Source organism: Chelonia mydas, chromosome 3, assembly GCF_015237465.2.
Source record: "Chelonia mydas isolate rCheMyd1 chromosome 3, rCheMyd1.pri.v2, whole genome shotgun sequence".
In the NCBI taxonomy this organism is placed as follows: Eukaryota; Metazoa; Chordata; order Testudines; family Cheloniidae; genus Chelonia; species Chelonia mydas.
Window position 1 is genome coordinate 57661619 of NC_057851.1, and position 15625 is coordinate 57677243.

A 15625-nucleotide genomic window follows, 5' to 3' on the forward strand; every position below is an offset into this window, starting at 1 on the left:
CTAGCACTACTTAAGAATCTATGGTAAAGCCAAGGATAAAACATTACCTCAAGACCATCCTTTCTTTTCCTGTAGTCCCTGGCTTCATTCACTGCACATCTACCAACTTCTGCTACAAATGAGGGTTAAATATCAACAACCTAATTTGTTACACAAACCTGAATAATTTACTGAACATCATTCATCCCATCCTGTGCACTGAGCGAGGCAGCGGTCCTGTGGAAAAAAAGTTTGTGACCATGGAATTTAAAAATTGTATCATCATACGTATGCCACAAGGGGGCCACATTAAAATTGCACAGGCAGCCCTATGTCTGGTGTTTCCTAACTTTTGCGTGCTGGATTTTGCAACCTTTAACGTTCTTTTAAATATAGTGATGTGAAGTATGTGATATCCTACATTTGAAAAGAAACAGAAATGAAAACAATTGTCATGTAGTCACCGTGCCATCCTTAGAGGGTGCCCTTAGTGTGCTGTCCCTCTGCATAGGGCAAGCTCCAGTGGCCAGCTTTTCTGTGGAGGCTGCTTCCAGCAGTGGCCCTAGTCTGGAAGAGCACTTTTACTAAGGTAGGGGTTCTCAAACTGGGGGTTGGGACCCCTGAGGGGGTTGTGAGGTTATTACGTGGTGGGTCGTGAGCTGTCAGCCTCCACCCCAAACCCGGCTTTGCCTCCAGCATTTATAATGGTGTTAAATATATAAACAAGTGTTTCTAATTTATAAGGGGGGCTGCACTCAGAGGCTTGCTATGTGAAAGGGATCACCAGTACAATAGTTTGAGAACCACCGCACTAAGGGGAGTTCAGGAGCTGCCATTGTATCAGGTAAAGGCACAAGAGTGGGAGGAGGAAGGGTCCTTGTGTTCTTTCTTCTCATAGTTAGAGTTTAAGGTCAGAAGGGGCTGCCAGATCATATAGTCTGAATCTGGTTTATCACAGGACACTGATCCAGCACGCTAAACGTACTAAACCCAACAACCAGAATTAAAGCAAAGTATTACAGTCCTCAAGAGACTGAACTATTGTGTGCCACGGACAGAAAACAGGAGGGACCGAGGTGCACCAGTATCTGAGACTCCTGCAGTGGTAGGGAACTGATTAAGTGCACAGGGCCGGGCACTGTTGAACCAGAAATCTTTCTGGAGAGACTTTGGTTCAAGTGCCTCAAAGACTAACGTTTTGATTAGTCCCATTGACTTCAGTTGGATTACTCACAGTGGGCAAGTTCAGCACCTGCATAAATCTTTGCAGAATAGGGCACTTGATCTTTCTGATAATATTACAGAATTAGTGGATGGTGATAATGCAGTAAACATAATGCAGTTTATTTTAGTAAAGCTGTTAATACTATCATGAAATATTACTTTAAAAATAACGTAAATTGTCTTGGTTAAGAACATCACAGAACCTTCAGTTAGTTTCCAAAAATGGTAGTCCTAAATGGGAATGTATTTGAATTGTGAGGGATGTCTAGTGAGGCAGTACAGGGATCATGTTAGGTTTGATCTTTGTATGCAGTCTTAATTATGTTGATGAGGGAGTTTGAGGAGATTTAATTTTTCTATGTTTAACAAGGAATATAAATTCTGTTATTCTATAAATATAAGTATGTATGAAACTTCGAAGTTTCATTAAAATTTGATTGTATAAAACTTCAGAGAACAATTGCCGCAGTTGTGCAGCTTTTCTCTGTTTTTTTCGTTTCCTTTCTGTTCCAAGCAAGAGACTCCCTCAGCTCTTCTGTCAGCATCATAGTGGAAAGGGAAGAGGAGGAAGAAGGAAATGCGTCAAAATGTTTGATGCCTGTGAATTATTTCTTAAAGTTCAATTTAGACTTCTAAGTGCCTAAGACGCTTTTGAATATGGGACTTAAGGGCCCTAAGTCATGTAGGTGCTTTTGAAAATTGTTCCCATGTTCTCAAAACTTAAATTTGGACATGTGGTGGCTTTTTCTTTTTTACCTCAAGTTTTTAGCTTGCTTATGCAAAATATCTGCACTGTCAACCTTATTCAAAGGGAATAATATTTCAAAATGCTTTACTAGTGGTAAAATTATAATGGCTGGTGAATGTAGTGGCTGCTAAAGTTAAGACTACAGAATAATTTTTAGAACGACCCCATCTTCATATGCTAATAATTTCCCTAATTTTAGCCTTTGTGCCTGAAATTTTCCATGCTTGATGTCTGCCTCAAAGTGAAACTTTTCAAAAAAAAAAGTTTGAACAAAATATGTATTGTCAAGCGTCTGAGTTATGGGAGGGAGAAGAAAATGCAATTTTTCCACAAATTTTGTTAGTTGTGATTTATGAGGTGGCTCACAGTTGCTAATCCTTTACAATTCAAATTTGACATCCATAACTTTCGTTACGTGCTTTGCCCAGTTGCTTTAATGACTCATAAGATGATGGAATTTCAGTAGAACCTCAGAGTTACAAACCCCAGAGTTACGAACTGACCAGTCATCCACACAGGTCATTTGGAACTGGAAGTACACAACCAGGCAGCAGCAGAGATCCCCCCCCCCCCCCCCCAAATTACAATACTGTGTTAAACGACTAAAAAAATAAATAAAGGGAAAGCAGCATTTTTCTTCTGCATAGTATTGTTTCAAAGCTATATTAAGTCAGTGTTCAGTTGTAAACTTTTGGAAGAATAACCATAATGTTTTGTTCAGAGTTATGAACAATCTCCATTCCTGAGGTGTTTGTAACTCTGAGGTTCTACTGTATGTTCTAATATCCTTTTCCTCCTTGCTCCCCAGGTACCTATGCCATAGAAAAGTCACATTTTAAACTATTAAGTTAAACCTCTAGATATTGGGTGTAGGTGAACCTCTTTTTAAATGCATAGCTGTGTTTCCAGCTCCAGTTTATCACCAGTCTTATGATAGTCTTATTCAATCTTATTTTCAGCAGGTGCGGCTTTAAGAAAAATATCAAGTATCAGCTTCCTTTTTTTAAAATGAAAGTTTCTAGTCCTTTATCGTACAGAGAAATCTGAAAACATGAAACAAGTGTACTCCAAACGCTCAGAAATAAGAAGACAAATAAAAACTCATATATATTTAACGTGTGTGTGTGTGTGTATACAAAGTATGAGATTTTAAAACAAATCTCATTTATTTGCGGGCCTGTCCCATGCCATTGGAATGCATGGGGCTGGCAGCTATAGCATAGTGAAAAAACATAGGTTTCTGAATTGCTCCAACTCAGTCATACCAACATTTTGGGGGAAAAAACAGGTTCTGTAAAAGTACAGCCCCACTTTCTGTTCCTGCTTTCATCTTTAAAATACCCATTTAGGTTAAGGGAGTGAGTCCTGACCTGTACTCTCTCTAGGCAAATTATTTTAAAACTATGCCTTAGTTAAATCATGTGTAAAATAGGACCAGTAATGTTTTAACTCACCTTTGGCAAGTGCTTTGAATCCTACAAAAAAAAAAAAAAGGACTTTAAGTACAAAATATTACTAGTTTTGTTTTGATAGATGCAGGAAGTAAAGCACAGAAAGGGTAACTTGTTTGTGTGGGAAAACATTGAGTACATTAGGCAAAGGTTTCATGGAGAAGAACTGAGCTGTAATGCTGTGATCATGCACCAAGTCACATCATGTCTCTGCTTTCTCATCTGTAACACTGGTATATTTATTTACCTGCTTCACAAGGACTCTGAGACTAGTGTTTGTAAAGTTCCTTTGGAAACGTAAAGCTTTAAGGAAGTAATTTGCAAAGCAGAGTTTTGCTAGTGACATAAACACATGTAGCTTAGTTTCACTAGTTATTGTTTTGGTCTAGGTCTAAAGATTTCGAATGCAAAACACTTTCTGAAATGCTATTTGTGAGGAACACTTCACTTAGTCCATTATGAGGTTATAAAAATGATGTTGTATTTGATTTTTAAATGTCTGGCTATCTGTGTTTAATACAGATGGCTTGCACAAAATCAGGCTGAACTATAGTGAAGACTCCACTGATGGCAGTAAACTAAATGAAGATGAGCTTATAGATTTTTCTGAAGATCAAGATAACCAGGTAAAGAATTTAACAACGTTGTTTAGGTAATGTGTAATATTGTTCCCCTTCTGAAGAACAAAAATCAGAGTGTATGTGTGAATAGTGTTTTTAAAAGCAGTATGCAGATAGTAAATTACGTATTGTGTGAAACCTAGATTTGACATTTGTAAGGTTAGAACCTAGAGCATTTGTTGCTCAGTATTAGAATTATACTTGCATCTACTTGCATAGAAGATTAATGATATACTCTTTCACAAAATTGGCTCAGTAAGAATCTGCTGTACAGATCATGCACTATGCTTTGTGCACTTTTGCTTATTGACCATGGACTATAATGATTTAGCTGAGGTTTTGAGAGACCAGTGACTATTACTTTCCCTCATTTCCTCTGGTTCTGTCTTCATAGCAGGTCCTGGAACCATCCACTCTCTGTTCTTTAAATGCCATTCCTTGGCAATAGACCGACTTCGTAGGTAGATGTTAGCCTTTTTCTTTTTCTTTTTTCTTTTTTTATATTAATTTTAAAAAGGGGGTTTTGTCTAGGTTTGTTGTCTTTCACTCTCCACTCCCAAACCAGAGGATCAGAAGAAAACATTGGGATTTAAAAAATGTGGGGTCTTAGATAGTGGGAAAATGTCTTTTACAAACCCATTTTAGGCCATTGTTTTGAGGTCCTGGGAGGGAGGACATTCTTCCCGGCTTTTAAAGGCTGTATTGTCCTTCCGGAAGGTATACAAAAAGTTATCCTCCCTTAAGAGGCCATCAGAACTGAATCAGTGCCGGTGCAGGTCTTCACATCTGAAATCAAAGGATCAGAGACCCTCAAATCCTTTCACATAAGTCATAGGAGTCTTCTGTTCTACCATTTATCTCCCTCTCCAAAAAAGAGACTCAGAGTACATCACACCTTGGGATTGTAGTTTTCTTAAGCAGTATTCTTCCTACTGAGCCCAGCATACTGAATAATCTTTCTCAAGGTTTGCATTTGTGGGGTGTTTTTGTGTGTGGTCAAAACCTCATATCTGGGCTGAAACCTAAACGGCTGTTGCAGATAGACCAAACTCATCTTTCCCAACTCATGACTGTGCCGAGGTCTGCTTTAAGCCTTCCCCCAAACGGACTTCTTATTGTCTTTTCTCTTGCACTCCCTAAATCCTCAATGAAAAGGGAACCTTTGCTGGGAGCAGATTGAGAGGCCGTAAGAGGGATGGGCAGAGAGTCTGAGTTGGGGTTGGTGGAGGGTGGCAGTCAGGAGAATGGTATAGGCAGCCTCTGCCTTGGTCCCTGCATTTTGGGAGGAGAAGGGGATATGTTGAATCTTGTTGTAGCAGCAGCTCAGGATTCAGCCTGGATTTGAAGTTGTTATTACATCTATCAGAATTTGCCAGAACTGGAATAGAAACAGGTAAGTTGAGCTAAAATATATAGAGGCTGACTGCAGTAGAAACCTTTAAGAAGGCACAGAAATAGGCGAAATGTGCATGACAGTGATGCCAGAGAACAACCATCTAAACTCTCCCTCAACCTGGCAACACATTGCATTATGAGTTGGCTAGTTCTGTCCAAAAGATTTTCAAACAATTTTGCTGTACTTCTTTGTTTTATTTTTTGAAAAGCCGTCTTCTTTCCTGTAACAAAAATGGTCCTCGGTGCTAGTCAAGGAGTTTCTGTTCAAAACGCAAGAAGATCCATGTGTAATGTTGCATTATTAAATACACGTAAACACTGACAGAATTCTCATCTATAAAAGTTCTGTCTTCTCCTATAAAGGCAAAACCTTTGCACTGAAGATTGCTCAGAGTGATATAAGTGAATAAAATATGAACCTGAAGAGCAAGTTCTCCTTCGAGTGATTGTTCATGTGTATTCCACAGTAGGTGTGCGTGCTCGCCACGTGCACCGGTGCCAGAAGTTTTTCCCCTAGCAGTACCCATAGGGGGAGCACCGCTGCGCCCCCTGGAGTGGCGCCTCCATGGTGCGGTATAAGGGGAGCTGCGCGCTCCCTCCACCCTCAGTTCCTTCTTGCACCAGTGAAGGTGCGTCGGAACTACACTGCTCCAACTTAGCTGTAGCTCGTCCCCAGAACTTTTCCGTTCGCTTAGTGCTAGTACTGTTGTTAGTCAGTTCTTTCAGTCAGTTCAGTTAGCTAGAGTACCCTGGCCGGGGCATGCCCCAGGCTTCAAGTTGTGCGACACTTGCAGGCGTTCTATTCCAAGAAGTGACCCGCACGCGGATTGCCTACGCTGTTTGGGTGAGGCTCACATCAGCGACCGCTGTAAGATTTGTAGATCTTTTCAACCCCGAACAAAAAAGGGAAAGAGACATTAGACTCCAGTCCATTCTCATGGAGTCAGCGCGGACCCAGGCGCACCGCACCGATTTGGCTCCTGGCACCGCGACTTCGGTATGTGGCGACCCTTCAGTGCCTTCCACTAGCTGGTACCACTCCCCATCTATGGGACACAAGAAGTCGAGGAAAGGCCCGTCATCGCAGCGGCATCGAGAGAAAGTAGGGGCAGAGGCTAGACCCATGTCAGGCAGCCCTCATTCCTCTCCAGCCCCTAGGCCTCTAACTCATGTTGAGAGGAGTAGCCCGGCCGCGTCAGGTCAGGCCTCTCCGGATGTCCAGATGCCTTCGACGCCGGAGGCCTTGCAGATGTCATGACCATGCCGGTACCAGGGGTGCCGCCGGTGTCGGGCTCCCACTCCAGAGGCAAACCGTCGCTGGGCTCCCCGCAATCGCCCCCAGCTCGGCGCAGGTCTCGGACAGGAGACCGACCCCGCTCTCCGCCCAGCGATCGTTCAGCAATGCACGAGGACTGCATCCCGTCGACACCTGCTAGACTGTCTGATTGGGTGCCGTCTGAACAGGGCTCCCTGCACCGTTCCATACTGCGGAGCAATTACCGACATGACCAAGAAAGGCATTGCAGACCGTCACCGAGTCGTTGGGGCTACTGCAATCGGTCGTGACATGGGCGCTGTCGCCCTTCCGGTCAGACTCCTGCTCTCGCTCCATGCCGAGACACTGCCCCTGCAGCTTGAGGCGTAGATTGCTGGCACTGCGCTGTTGAAGGTCCGTGCGTCGGAGCAGATCGCGGAGCCGCAGCTATGAGCAATACTTCTCCTCTGCATCGGGATTGCGGTCCTGTGGACGCTGTCGCTCCAGGCACCACCATTCCTCCCACAATAGCGCCAGGTCACTTGTCAGCCCAACCTCTGCTCGCAGCCGCTCCTCCTTTGGTCAGCCTAGTCAAGCCAACCAGCCGGTGCCGCAGCAGGGGCAGTGGCATGGGGCCCCATGGCAAGGGCAGTGGTACCAGTGGGCACCGTGGCCTCTGACGCAGCCCCAGGTGGGGGCTTGCTCGGTAACCGGAGCTTCAGAGGTGCCGTCAGCCTCGCTCTCTTGGCCCCCAGGAGCTAAATGAGTGGGACATACATCCTTGGCGCCGCACCCGGAGTCCGACTAAGGGGTGGACCCTCCGGTGCCGGCAGACACTCAGAGCTCTGTGCCAGCCTTGTCTCCCGCTCCGGATGACACAGTTGCAGCCCCTCCGCCCCGCAGGAGGACTTCAGAGCACAGCAGGAGCTCCTGAGAAGGGTAGCATTGAGCCTTAACCTCCAAGCAGAAGAGATGGAGAGGCCCTCAGACTCCCTTTTCAATGTCCTGTCCTCCCCGGTGCCGGGCAGGGTGGCTTTGCCCCTCCACGAGGGGGTAGCAAACATTTCGAACGCCATGTGGCAAACGCCGGCTTCCCTGGCCCCCATTTCAAAGAAGGCAGAGCACAAATATTTTGTACCCACCCAAGGGCATGAATACCTTTATTCCCCGCCCCGGCGCCCAACTCCCTGGTGGTCGAATCTGTCAACCACAGAGAGACACAGGGCCAACCAGCTTCCACGCCCAAAAATAAAGATTCAAGGAGACTGGACTCTTTCGGTAGGAAGTTGTATTCATCTTCAAGCTTCCAGCTACAGGTGGCTAACCACCAAGCTCTCCTGAGCAGATACGAATTTAAGTTGTGGGGCTCACTGCCAAAATTCGAGGTCTCCCTCCCGGAGTGAGACAAGAAAGAGTTCAAGGCGCTGCTGGAGGAGGGTGCGGCTGCCGCCAAAGCTGCCCTACAGGCGGCGTCGGGTGTGGCGGACATGGCTCCTTGATCCATGGCCTTGGCAGTATTCATGCGGAGGGCATCATGGCTCCTGCTGTCCGGGCTATCCACGGAGTCCTAGTCAATTATGCAGGATCTCCCGTTTGTTGAGAACGGGAGATCCTGCATAACAAACGGATGCATAACAAACGTCCCACAGAACAAACGGATGCCAGGCTGCATGGCATGAAGGATTCCTGCATGATCTTGCAGACCCAGGGCCTTTATGTACCGCCAGCCAAAGCCAAGTTCAAGCCACAGCAGGCCCCCGCCCAGGCTTCTCAGCCTAGATATGAGCCCGCCTATAACAGGTCTAAGGACCGGAAGGGGCGCCCTCAACAGCGGTCGCGTCCTGCCCCACATTCTGGGTCCTCTAAGGGCAAGCAGATGGGAAAAAGGCGTTTTTGATGGGGTGCCGGGGATAGCTGGGCAACTCCCGAGGGGACTCCCCTGTCAATAAAGCTTCCCTTCCGCAATCACTTGTGTGCTTTTCTCTTGGAATGGTCGCAACTAACCTTGGACCAATGGGTCCTCAACATCATCTCTCGGGGCTACATGCTGCAGTTTGTCTCGCCCCCGCCCAACCGCCCTCCATCCCTCACTGGTCTTGGGGACCCATCACGTGTGGACCTGTTAGAGCAGGAGGTGGGCCGGCTCCTCAGTCTGGGAGCTGTGGAAACGATGCCCGGGGAGTTCAAGGGCAAGGGGGTTTACTCCCATTATTTCCTTATCCCCAAGGCGAAAGGGGGTCTCAGGCCTATCCTAGATCTGCGGGACCTGAACCAGTTCACGGTCAAGCTCAAGTTCCACATGATCTCCCTGGCCTCTATCATACCCTTCCTGGACCCTGGGGATTGATACGCGGCCCTGGACCTGCAGGACACGTATTTCATATTCATATATTCGAGGGGCACAGGCGCTTCCTCTGGTTCCTAGTGGGGCAGAACACTGTCAGTTCATGGTCCTCCCATTTGGCCTATCCACTGCCCCCAGGGTGTTCACGAAGTGTATGTTGTTGGTGGTGGCCTACCTCAGGTGCCGGGGGGTCCAGATCTTCCCCTACCTGGACTGGCTGGTCAAGGGCAGCTCCTGGTTGCAGATGCAGGACGATGTGGTGCTCCTTCTGTCCACTTGTGCCAACCCGGGTCTGTTGGTAAACAAGGCCAAGTCAACATTAGTTCCAGTCCAGCACATAGAGTTCATTGGGGCGCTCCTGGATGCCTTGACGGCCATGGCCTCCCTCCCGCTGGGCAGGTTCGAGACCCTAAAAGGGCTAATCGCCTCAATCTCGAAATTCCTCATGACAACGACCAGGGCGTGCCTACAGCTCCTGGGTCACATGTCAGCGTGCACGTACATAGTACGCCACGCCAGACTCCGGCTGAGGCCCTTCCAACTTTGGTTGGCCTAACAGTTCTTCCAGGCCCAGGACAGTATGGACAAAGTCCTCACCATGCCCAACCTGGTGATCGCCTCCCTACGGTGGTGGTCCTCCCTGAGCAACATGCTCCAAGGGGTCCCCTTCCAGGACTTGGCCCCATCACCGGACCTAGGTTGCGTCAGACCTGGGTTAGGCAGCCCATATGGGGACAGTTCAGGCCCAAGGGCTGTGGTCGACCACAGAGTTGTCCCTCCGCATAAACGTCAGGGAGCTCAGGGCGGTACGCCTGGCATGTGTGGCTTTCCGCTCACGCTTAAAGGGCAAGATAATCAGGGTCCTCACGGACAACATGGCCTCAATGTTTTACATCAACAGGCAAGGCGGGACCCGGTCTTTGGCCCTCTGCCAAGAAGCCTTCAGGCTGTGGGACTTCTGTATAGCCCACATCATCTCCCTGAGGGCCTTCCACCTGCCGGGAGCCCGCAACACGTGGGCCGATCATTTGAGCAGGGATTTCTCCTCCCCTCACGAGTGGTCACTCCACTCAGAGGTGGCTCACCAGACCTTCCGAGCGTGGAAAATTCCCCAGGTGGACCTGTTTGCATTGCCCCCGGTTCTGCGGTTGGGACGGGGTGCTATCTCAGGTGCCTTCCTCCTGCCGTGGTCAGGCCAGCTTCTCTATACCTCCTCCCCCCCCTTACCCCTCATCAGCAAGGTCCTAGAAAAGGTGAAGTTAGACAAGGCACAGCTTTAATCGTCCCAGCTTGGCCCCGGCAGCATTGGTACGGGACCCTCATGAGCCTAGTGGTGGCCCCACCACGGCCGTTGCCTCTCCGCCGGGACTTGCTCTCCCAGAACTGAGGCCATCTCCTCCACCCCAATTTAGAGGCTCTCCACCTCACACCGTGGCTGCTCAATGGCTAGGCGGGGAGGAGCGGGTGTGTTCAGAAGGGGTCCAATGCGTCCTCGTGGAAAGTCGGCGGCCATCCACACGCCGAGCCTACTTGGCAAAGTGGTCCAGGTTCTCCAGGTGGGCTGTTGAGTGGGGTGTTTCCCCGACAGCCACCCCAATTAATCTTATCCTGGATTACCTCCTCCACCTTGGGACCCAGGCCCGGGCCCCCTCCTCAGTCAGGGTGCACCTGGCAGCCATATCGGCCTTCCATCCGCTGGTGCAATGTCGTACGGTGTTCTCCCATACTTTGAGCGGACGGTTCCTCAAGGGATTGGACTGTCTTTTCCCATATGCTAGGCCTCCTGTCCAACAGTGGGATTTGAACTTGGTGTTGTCCCATCTCACGGGACGCCCCTTCGAACCTCTGGCCAAGTGCTCCTGGTCTCATCTTTCATGGAATGTGGCCTTTCTGGTTGCCATCACATCGGCCAGGCGGGTATCGGAGCTCAGGGGTCTGACCTCTGGACCCCTGTACACGGTTTTTCACAAGGATAAGGTCCAGCTTGGTCCACACCCCGTGTTCCTCTCTAAGGTGGTCTCCAGCTTTCACATGGGCCAGGTCATCTTCCTGCCTGTCCTCTGCCCCAAGCCTTACGCGTCCAATGAGGAACACCACCTCCACACGCTCAATGTGCGTAGGGCGCTGGCTTTCTACCTGGAACGGACTAAGCCGTTCAGGAATTCTTCGCACCTGTTTGTTGCTTCGGCTGAGCGCATGAAGGGGCGGTCGATCTCCACCCAGCGGCTCTCTCGCTGGATCATCTCATGCATCTGCACCTGTTATGATCTGGCAGGAGTTCCCCCGCCATCGATCGTGAAGGCACACTTGACGCAGGCACAGGCCTTGTCAGCTGCCTTCGTGGCCCGCATCCCAATTCAGGACATCTGTAAGGCCGCTGCCTGGTCCTCTGTTCACACGTTCACCTCGCACTATGCGATTGTATCCCAAACCAGGGACGACGCTGGGTTCGATAGGTCTGTACTTCGTCCCAGGAACGTTGAACTCCTACCCACCTCCAACAGATATAGCTTGGAATCACCTACTGTGGAATACACGTGAGCAATCACTCAAAGAAGAAAAGACAGTTACCTTTTTCCGTAACTGGTGTTCTTCGAGATGTGTTGCTCATGTCTATTCCATATCCCGCCCTCCTTCCCCTCTGTTGGAGTTGTCCGGCAAGAAGGAACCGAGGGTGGGGGGAGCGTGCAGCTCCCCTTATACCGTGCCATGGAGGCGCCACTCCAGGGGGCTCAGCGATGCTCCCCCTATGGGTGCTGCTAGGGAAAAACTTCCAGCACTGGTGCACATGGCGAGCACGCACACCTACTGTGGAACAGACATGAGCAACACATCTCAAAGAACACCAGTTACGGAAAAGGTAACTATCTTTTTCTGGTAGTCTTTTTATCTTTGCATATATAAACAGTATGAATGTCACTTCCATGGAAATTCAGCTTAGGCTACTTGGAATATCCCAACCTGAGTATTTTAGCTTGTTGCGTTGAGTAGCAATTCCCAATCCGGGTAGGTTTGCTGAGTCTCCTCAATAGGAAACTGACAAGAAGTAATGTTAGCTGAAAGTTTGATGATGCAAAATTTACTGTTAATTTGTGGGAGCAAACTGTGCTAAACTTGAGTTCCTTGTCTTAAGTAAATACTGTAAATAAGTAAGTGTAACTTTTATTTGCATTCCATTTAAAAAGCAGTCAGCCTATAAACTCCCACAAATATTTTGTTTTTGTAGGAAGACAGCAGCGATGATGGAGGCCTTGTAGATGATAACTGTAATTCAGAGTTGGGACAGTGGCATCTGAAGCCTAATATCTGCATACAGTAAGTATAAAGATATATTGATTAGAACGAACTTCAAAATAATAAAATGTAAAACAGAATGACAGCACTAAGAGGGTGTCACTCAACCTTCATAAGATGCTGCTAACATACTGTTTCTATTTTTTGACGTTTCTATATTTTGCAGTATAATCTAGTTTTAGGATTTTGTGTGGAACTCCCTATGCACTGAAAATAAATAGGTTTCAGAGTAGCAGCCGGGTTAATCTGTAGCTGCAAAAAGAAAAGGAGTACTTGTGGCACCTTAGAGACTAACATTTATTTGAGCATGCTCAAATAAATTTGTTAGTCTCTAAGGTGCCACAAGTACTCCTTTTCTTTTTGAAAATAAATAGATATTCCCCTTTGGTTTGCTAAGGTAGAAAGACTTGCTTTTACAAGCATCTGAAGATATTTTTATTCTAATAAAACTGCTGTTCTTAGTGATTTAGTATTTAGGTTCCAATTCAGCAAACTACTTAAGCATGTACTTAAGTGCCATCCCTATTTAGCAAAATACATAGGAAATTGCTTACAATTCAACATGTGCCTAAATAGATGTTGAATTAAGGCCTTAGTTGTGGGCATCTCAAATTAGCAGGGGAGAATGGGACAGATATTAAATAATATAAAACTAAAATATGTATACAGTCTCAATTTCTTGCCAAAAATATTGTGCAGTTGTCCTCTTTCTTGCACCTCTTTCCTGACTTACCTGTTAGGTATATTTCCTTTGCTTTGTTCAGAACAGTCATAACAGAAAATCTGTTAGTTCTGTAATTGCTTTTAGTTAAAACAGTTCTTTCTATTGCAAACATGAGAACTGGATTCCAAGAACCAGAAAGCTATGTAAAAGCAAATTTATTGCCTATCACTAGCTTTAGTAGTTCAAATGTTAAGTGATAAAAATGTAGACTTCTAAAGTCATAAATACTTTTCAATTAGCATTGATGTCTTCACGGATTCCCTTCTATTCTTTCTTTACCTTTTAATCCTGTTTTTCCTTCGTGTTATATTATATACTACAAGAAGGAAAAAAATGCAAGCATATTATAATATAAAGCTTACAGTGACAAATGCATAATAGTTTAATGCATGTGTATCATCCATAATTCATTATATTTTATGCCGTATTTATAACAGCAGAAATAAACCTAACTTGTGAGATCTAAGAATATCACAGCTGGAGGTGCAATGGCTTCAAGTTACGGTTTGAAATTAAATGCCCCATGCGGATGGTGATCGCCCCCTTCAACACTGCTCCCACCCAAAATAAAAAGGCTCAATGTGCCATGGATTACCTTTAGCACTCTGAGTTCTAGTCTGTCTGTAGAAATGGAAATAAAAGCCATAAACTCTTTAGTATCTTCACACATAACCATAAGGTCCCTCTTACTAACAAGATCCTCAAACTGTTGTGTCAAAATCTTAGCTTAACACCAACAAAAATCATTTTTGGAGTTTCATTTCTTCATTAATTTAAAATGCACCTCTTTCCCGAAACAGCATTTTAATATTAAAAAACCCATTGCTTGTGTAAGTAATTTACTTTGTTTCAAAGTTTAAAGGCTGTGCAATTCAAAAATTTGTACAATTACCAAGCGAACATATTTATTTTTACTATAAACGTGGTCAAATATTTCCATTCTACTTTGAAAAGTAGTTACTTGCAGTAGCATCATCTATAAAAGTATAAGATACTGCAAAAGTTGTTTTGTACTATCTGAACAGTGTATTTGTTTTCTGTTATTGGGAGTAGGCTGTTCCTTTGGGGACATGAATACAAGGACAAGTTGTCTCCACTGTTAGCAGTGATAAGTATATGAACCAGTAAAACATATTAGCACAATATAACTTTTTCAAAAGGTATTTTGTCTGATTTTTTTTTTTAATGACTTTTATTTTGCTTCAACTTTTACTGCCAGTGGTTGGAAAGTCCTTGAAACTAAATGCTCATGCAAAACTTTTTCTGTATTAAGTTCACTGAGTGAGTAGAAGAGGTAGTTTGTTTTTTTCCCCAAATATGGGAAATATGTTTTTTTTAAGTACAGACATTTGTTATGCCATTTTACTGACCTACAACTTAAAGCAGTAAATGAGTTTCTGAAATATTTGATTATATTACTTATAAAAAAAAAAAAAAAGAGGACATTGTCATTTTGATACTGACTATATATAAATGTGTATATTAAATCATTAACTGTATTTCTGTTGCAGTTATCTGCAATGTATACTCTACATTTTCTTCATTATTGTTTTGTTTGCTGTTTTCGTAAAGGGACATTGTCAACTTGAAATCTAGTCCAATTTTAAAAAAAAAATTAATAGCATAAGAGATGGAATCTCGGGAATTTACAACTGCATTTTATTTTAAATGTCCTCTGTCAAGGTTCCTTCCCCACTCTGAACTCTAGGGTACAGATGTGGGGACCTGCATGAAAACCTCCTAAGCTTATTTTTCCAGCTTAGGTTAAAACTTCCCCAAGGTACAAACTTTTTTCCTTTTTCCCTTGGACTTTATTGCTGCCACCACCAAACGTCTAACAGATATATAACCGGAAAAGAGCTCCCTTGGAAACGTCTTTCCCCCCCGAAATCCTCCCCAAACCCTACACCCCCTTTCCTGCGGAAGGCTTGATAAAAATCCTCACCAATTTGCATAGGTGAACACAGACCGAAACCCTTGGATCCTAGGAACAATGAAAAATCAATCAGGTTCTTAGAAGAAGAATTTTAATTGAAGAAAAAGTAAAAGAATCACCTCTGTAAAATCAGGATGGTAAATACCTTACAGGGTAATTAGATTCAAAACATAAGATTTTGCCTAGAGGAATTCTCTAAGTTACAAAAAGACCTAAAAACAGGAATCTACATTCCATTCAGCACAGCTTATTTTCTCAGCCATTTAAAGAAAACAGAATCTAACGCATATCTAGCTAGATTACTTACTAAGTTCTAAGACTCCATTCCTGTTCTGTCCCCAGCAAAAACATCACCCAGACAGAGCAAGCCTTTGTTTCTCCCCCGCTCCAGCTTTGAAAGCATCTTGTCTCCTCATTGGTCATTTTGGTCAGGTGCCAGCGAGGTTATCCAGCTTCTTAATCCTTTACAGGTGAAAGGGTTTTTCCTCTGGCCAGGAGGGATTTTAAAGGTGTTTACCCTTCCCTTTATATTTATGACATCCTCCTTTTCCCTATTGCTGTGTGAAAGACCCACACAAAAACCAAAATTGCTGAAGGCCTAAGTGCTTAAGCACATGCTTCATTTCCAGGATGCAAGTAGTGCCATTAATTTCAA

At 45.3% G+C, this 15625-nt stretch overlaps 1 protein-coding gene and 1 long non-coding RNA gene across 18 annotated transcripts in view; one reads left to right on the forward strand and one right to left on the reverse strand.

The window, feature by feature from the left end:
• The window catches only part of SENP6 (SUMO specific peptidase 6), a 178152-nt gene that overhangs the window by 158385 nt on the left and 4142 nt on the right, over window positions 1–15625 (forward strand). For all 17 annotated transcript variants that reach the window (XM_043542530.1, XM_043542534.1, XM_043542533.1 and 14 more), the window contains 2 exons: window positions 3925–4028; window positions 12243–12331. In XM_043542530.1, the coding sequence (XP_043398465.1) occupies window positions 3925–4028; window positions 12243–12331 (193 nt within the window). The remainder of the gene's footprint in view (window positions 1–3924; window positions 4029–12242; window positions 12332–15625) is intronic.
• Window positions 159–9295, reverse strand: LOC122464976. Its single transcript, XR_006289453.1, has 3 exons — window positions 9192–9295; window positions 3406–3426; window positions 159–216 (listed from the first exon to the last, which is right to left on the reverse strand). It is a non-coding gene; the product is annotated as an uncharacterized LOC122464976 (long non-coding RNA).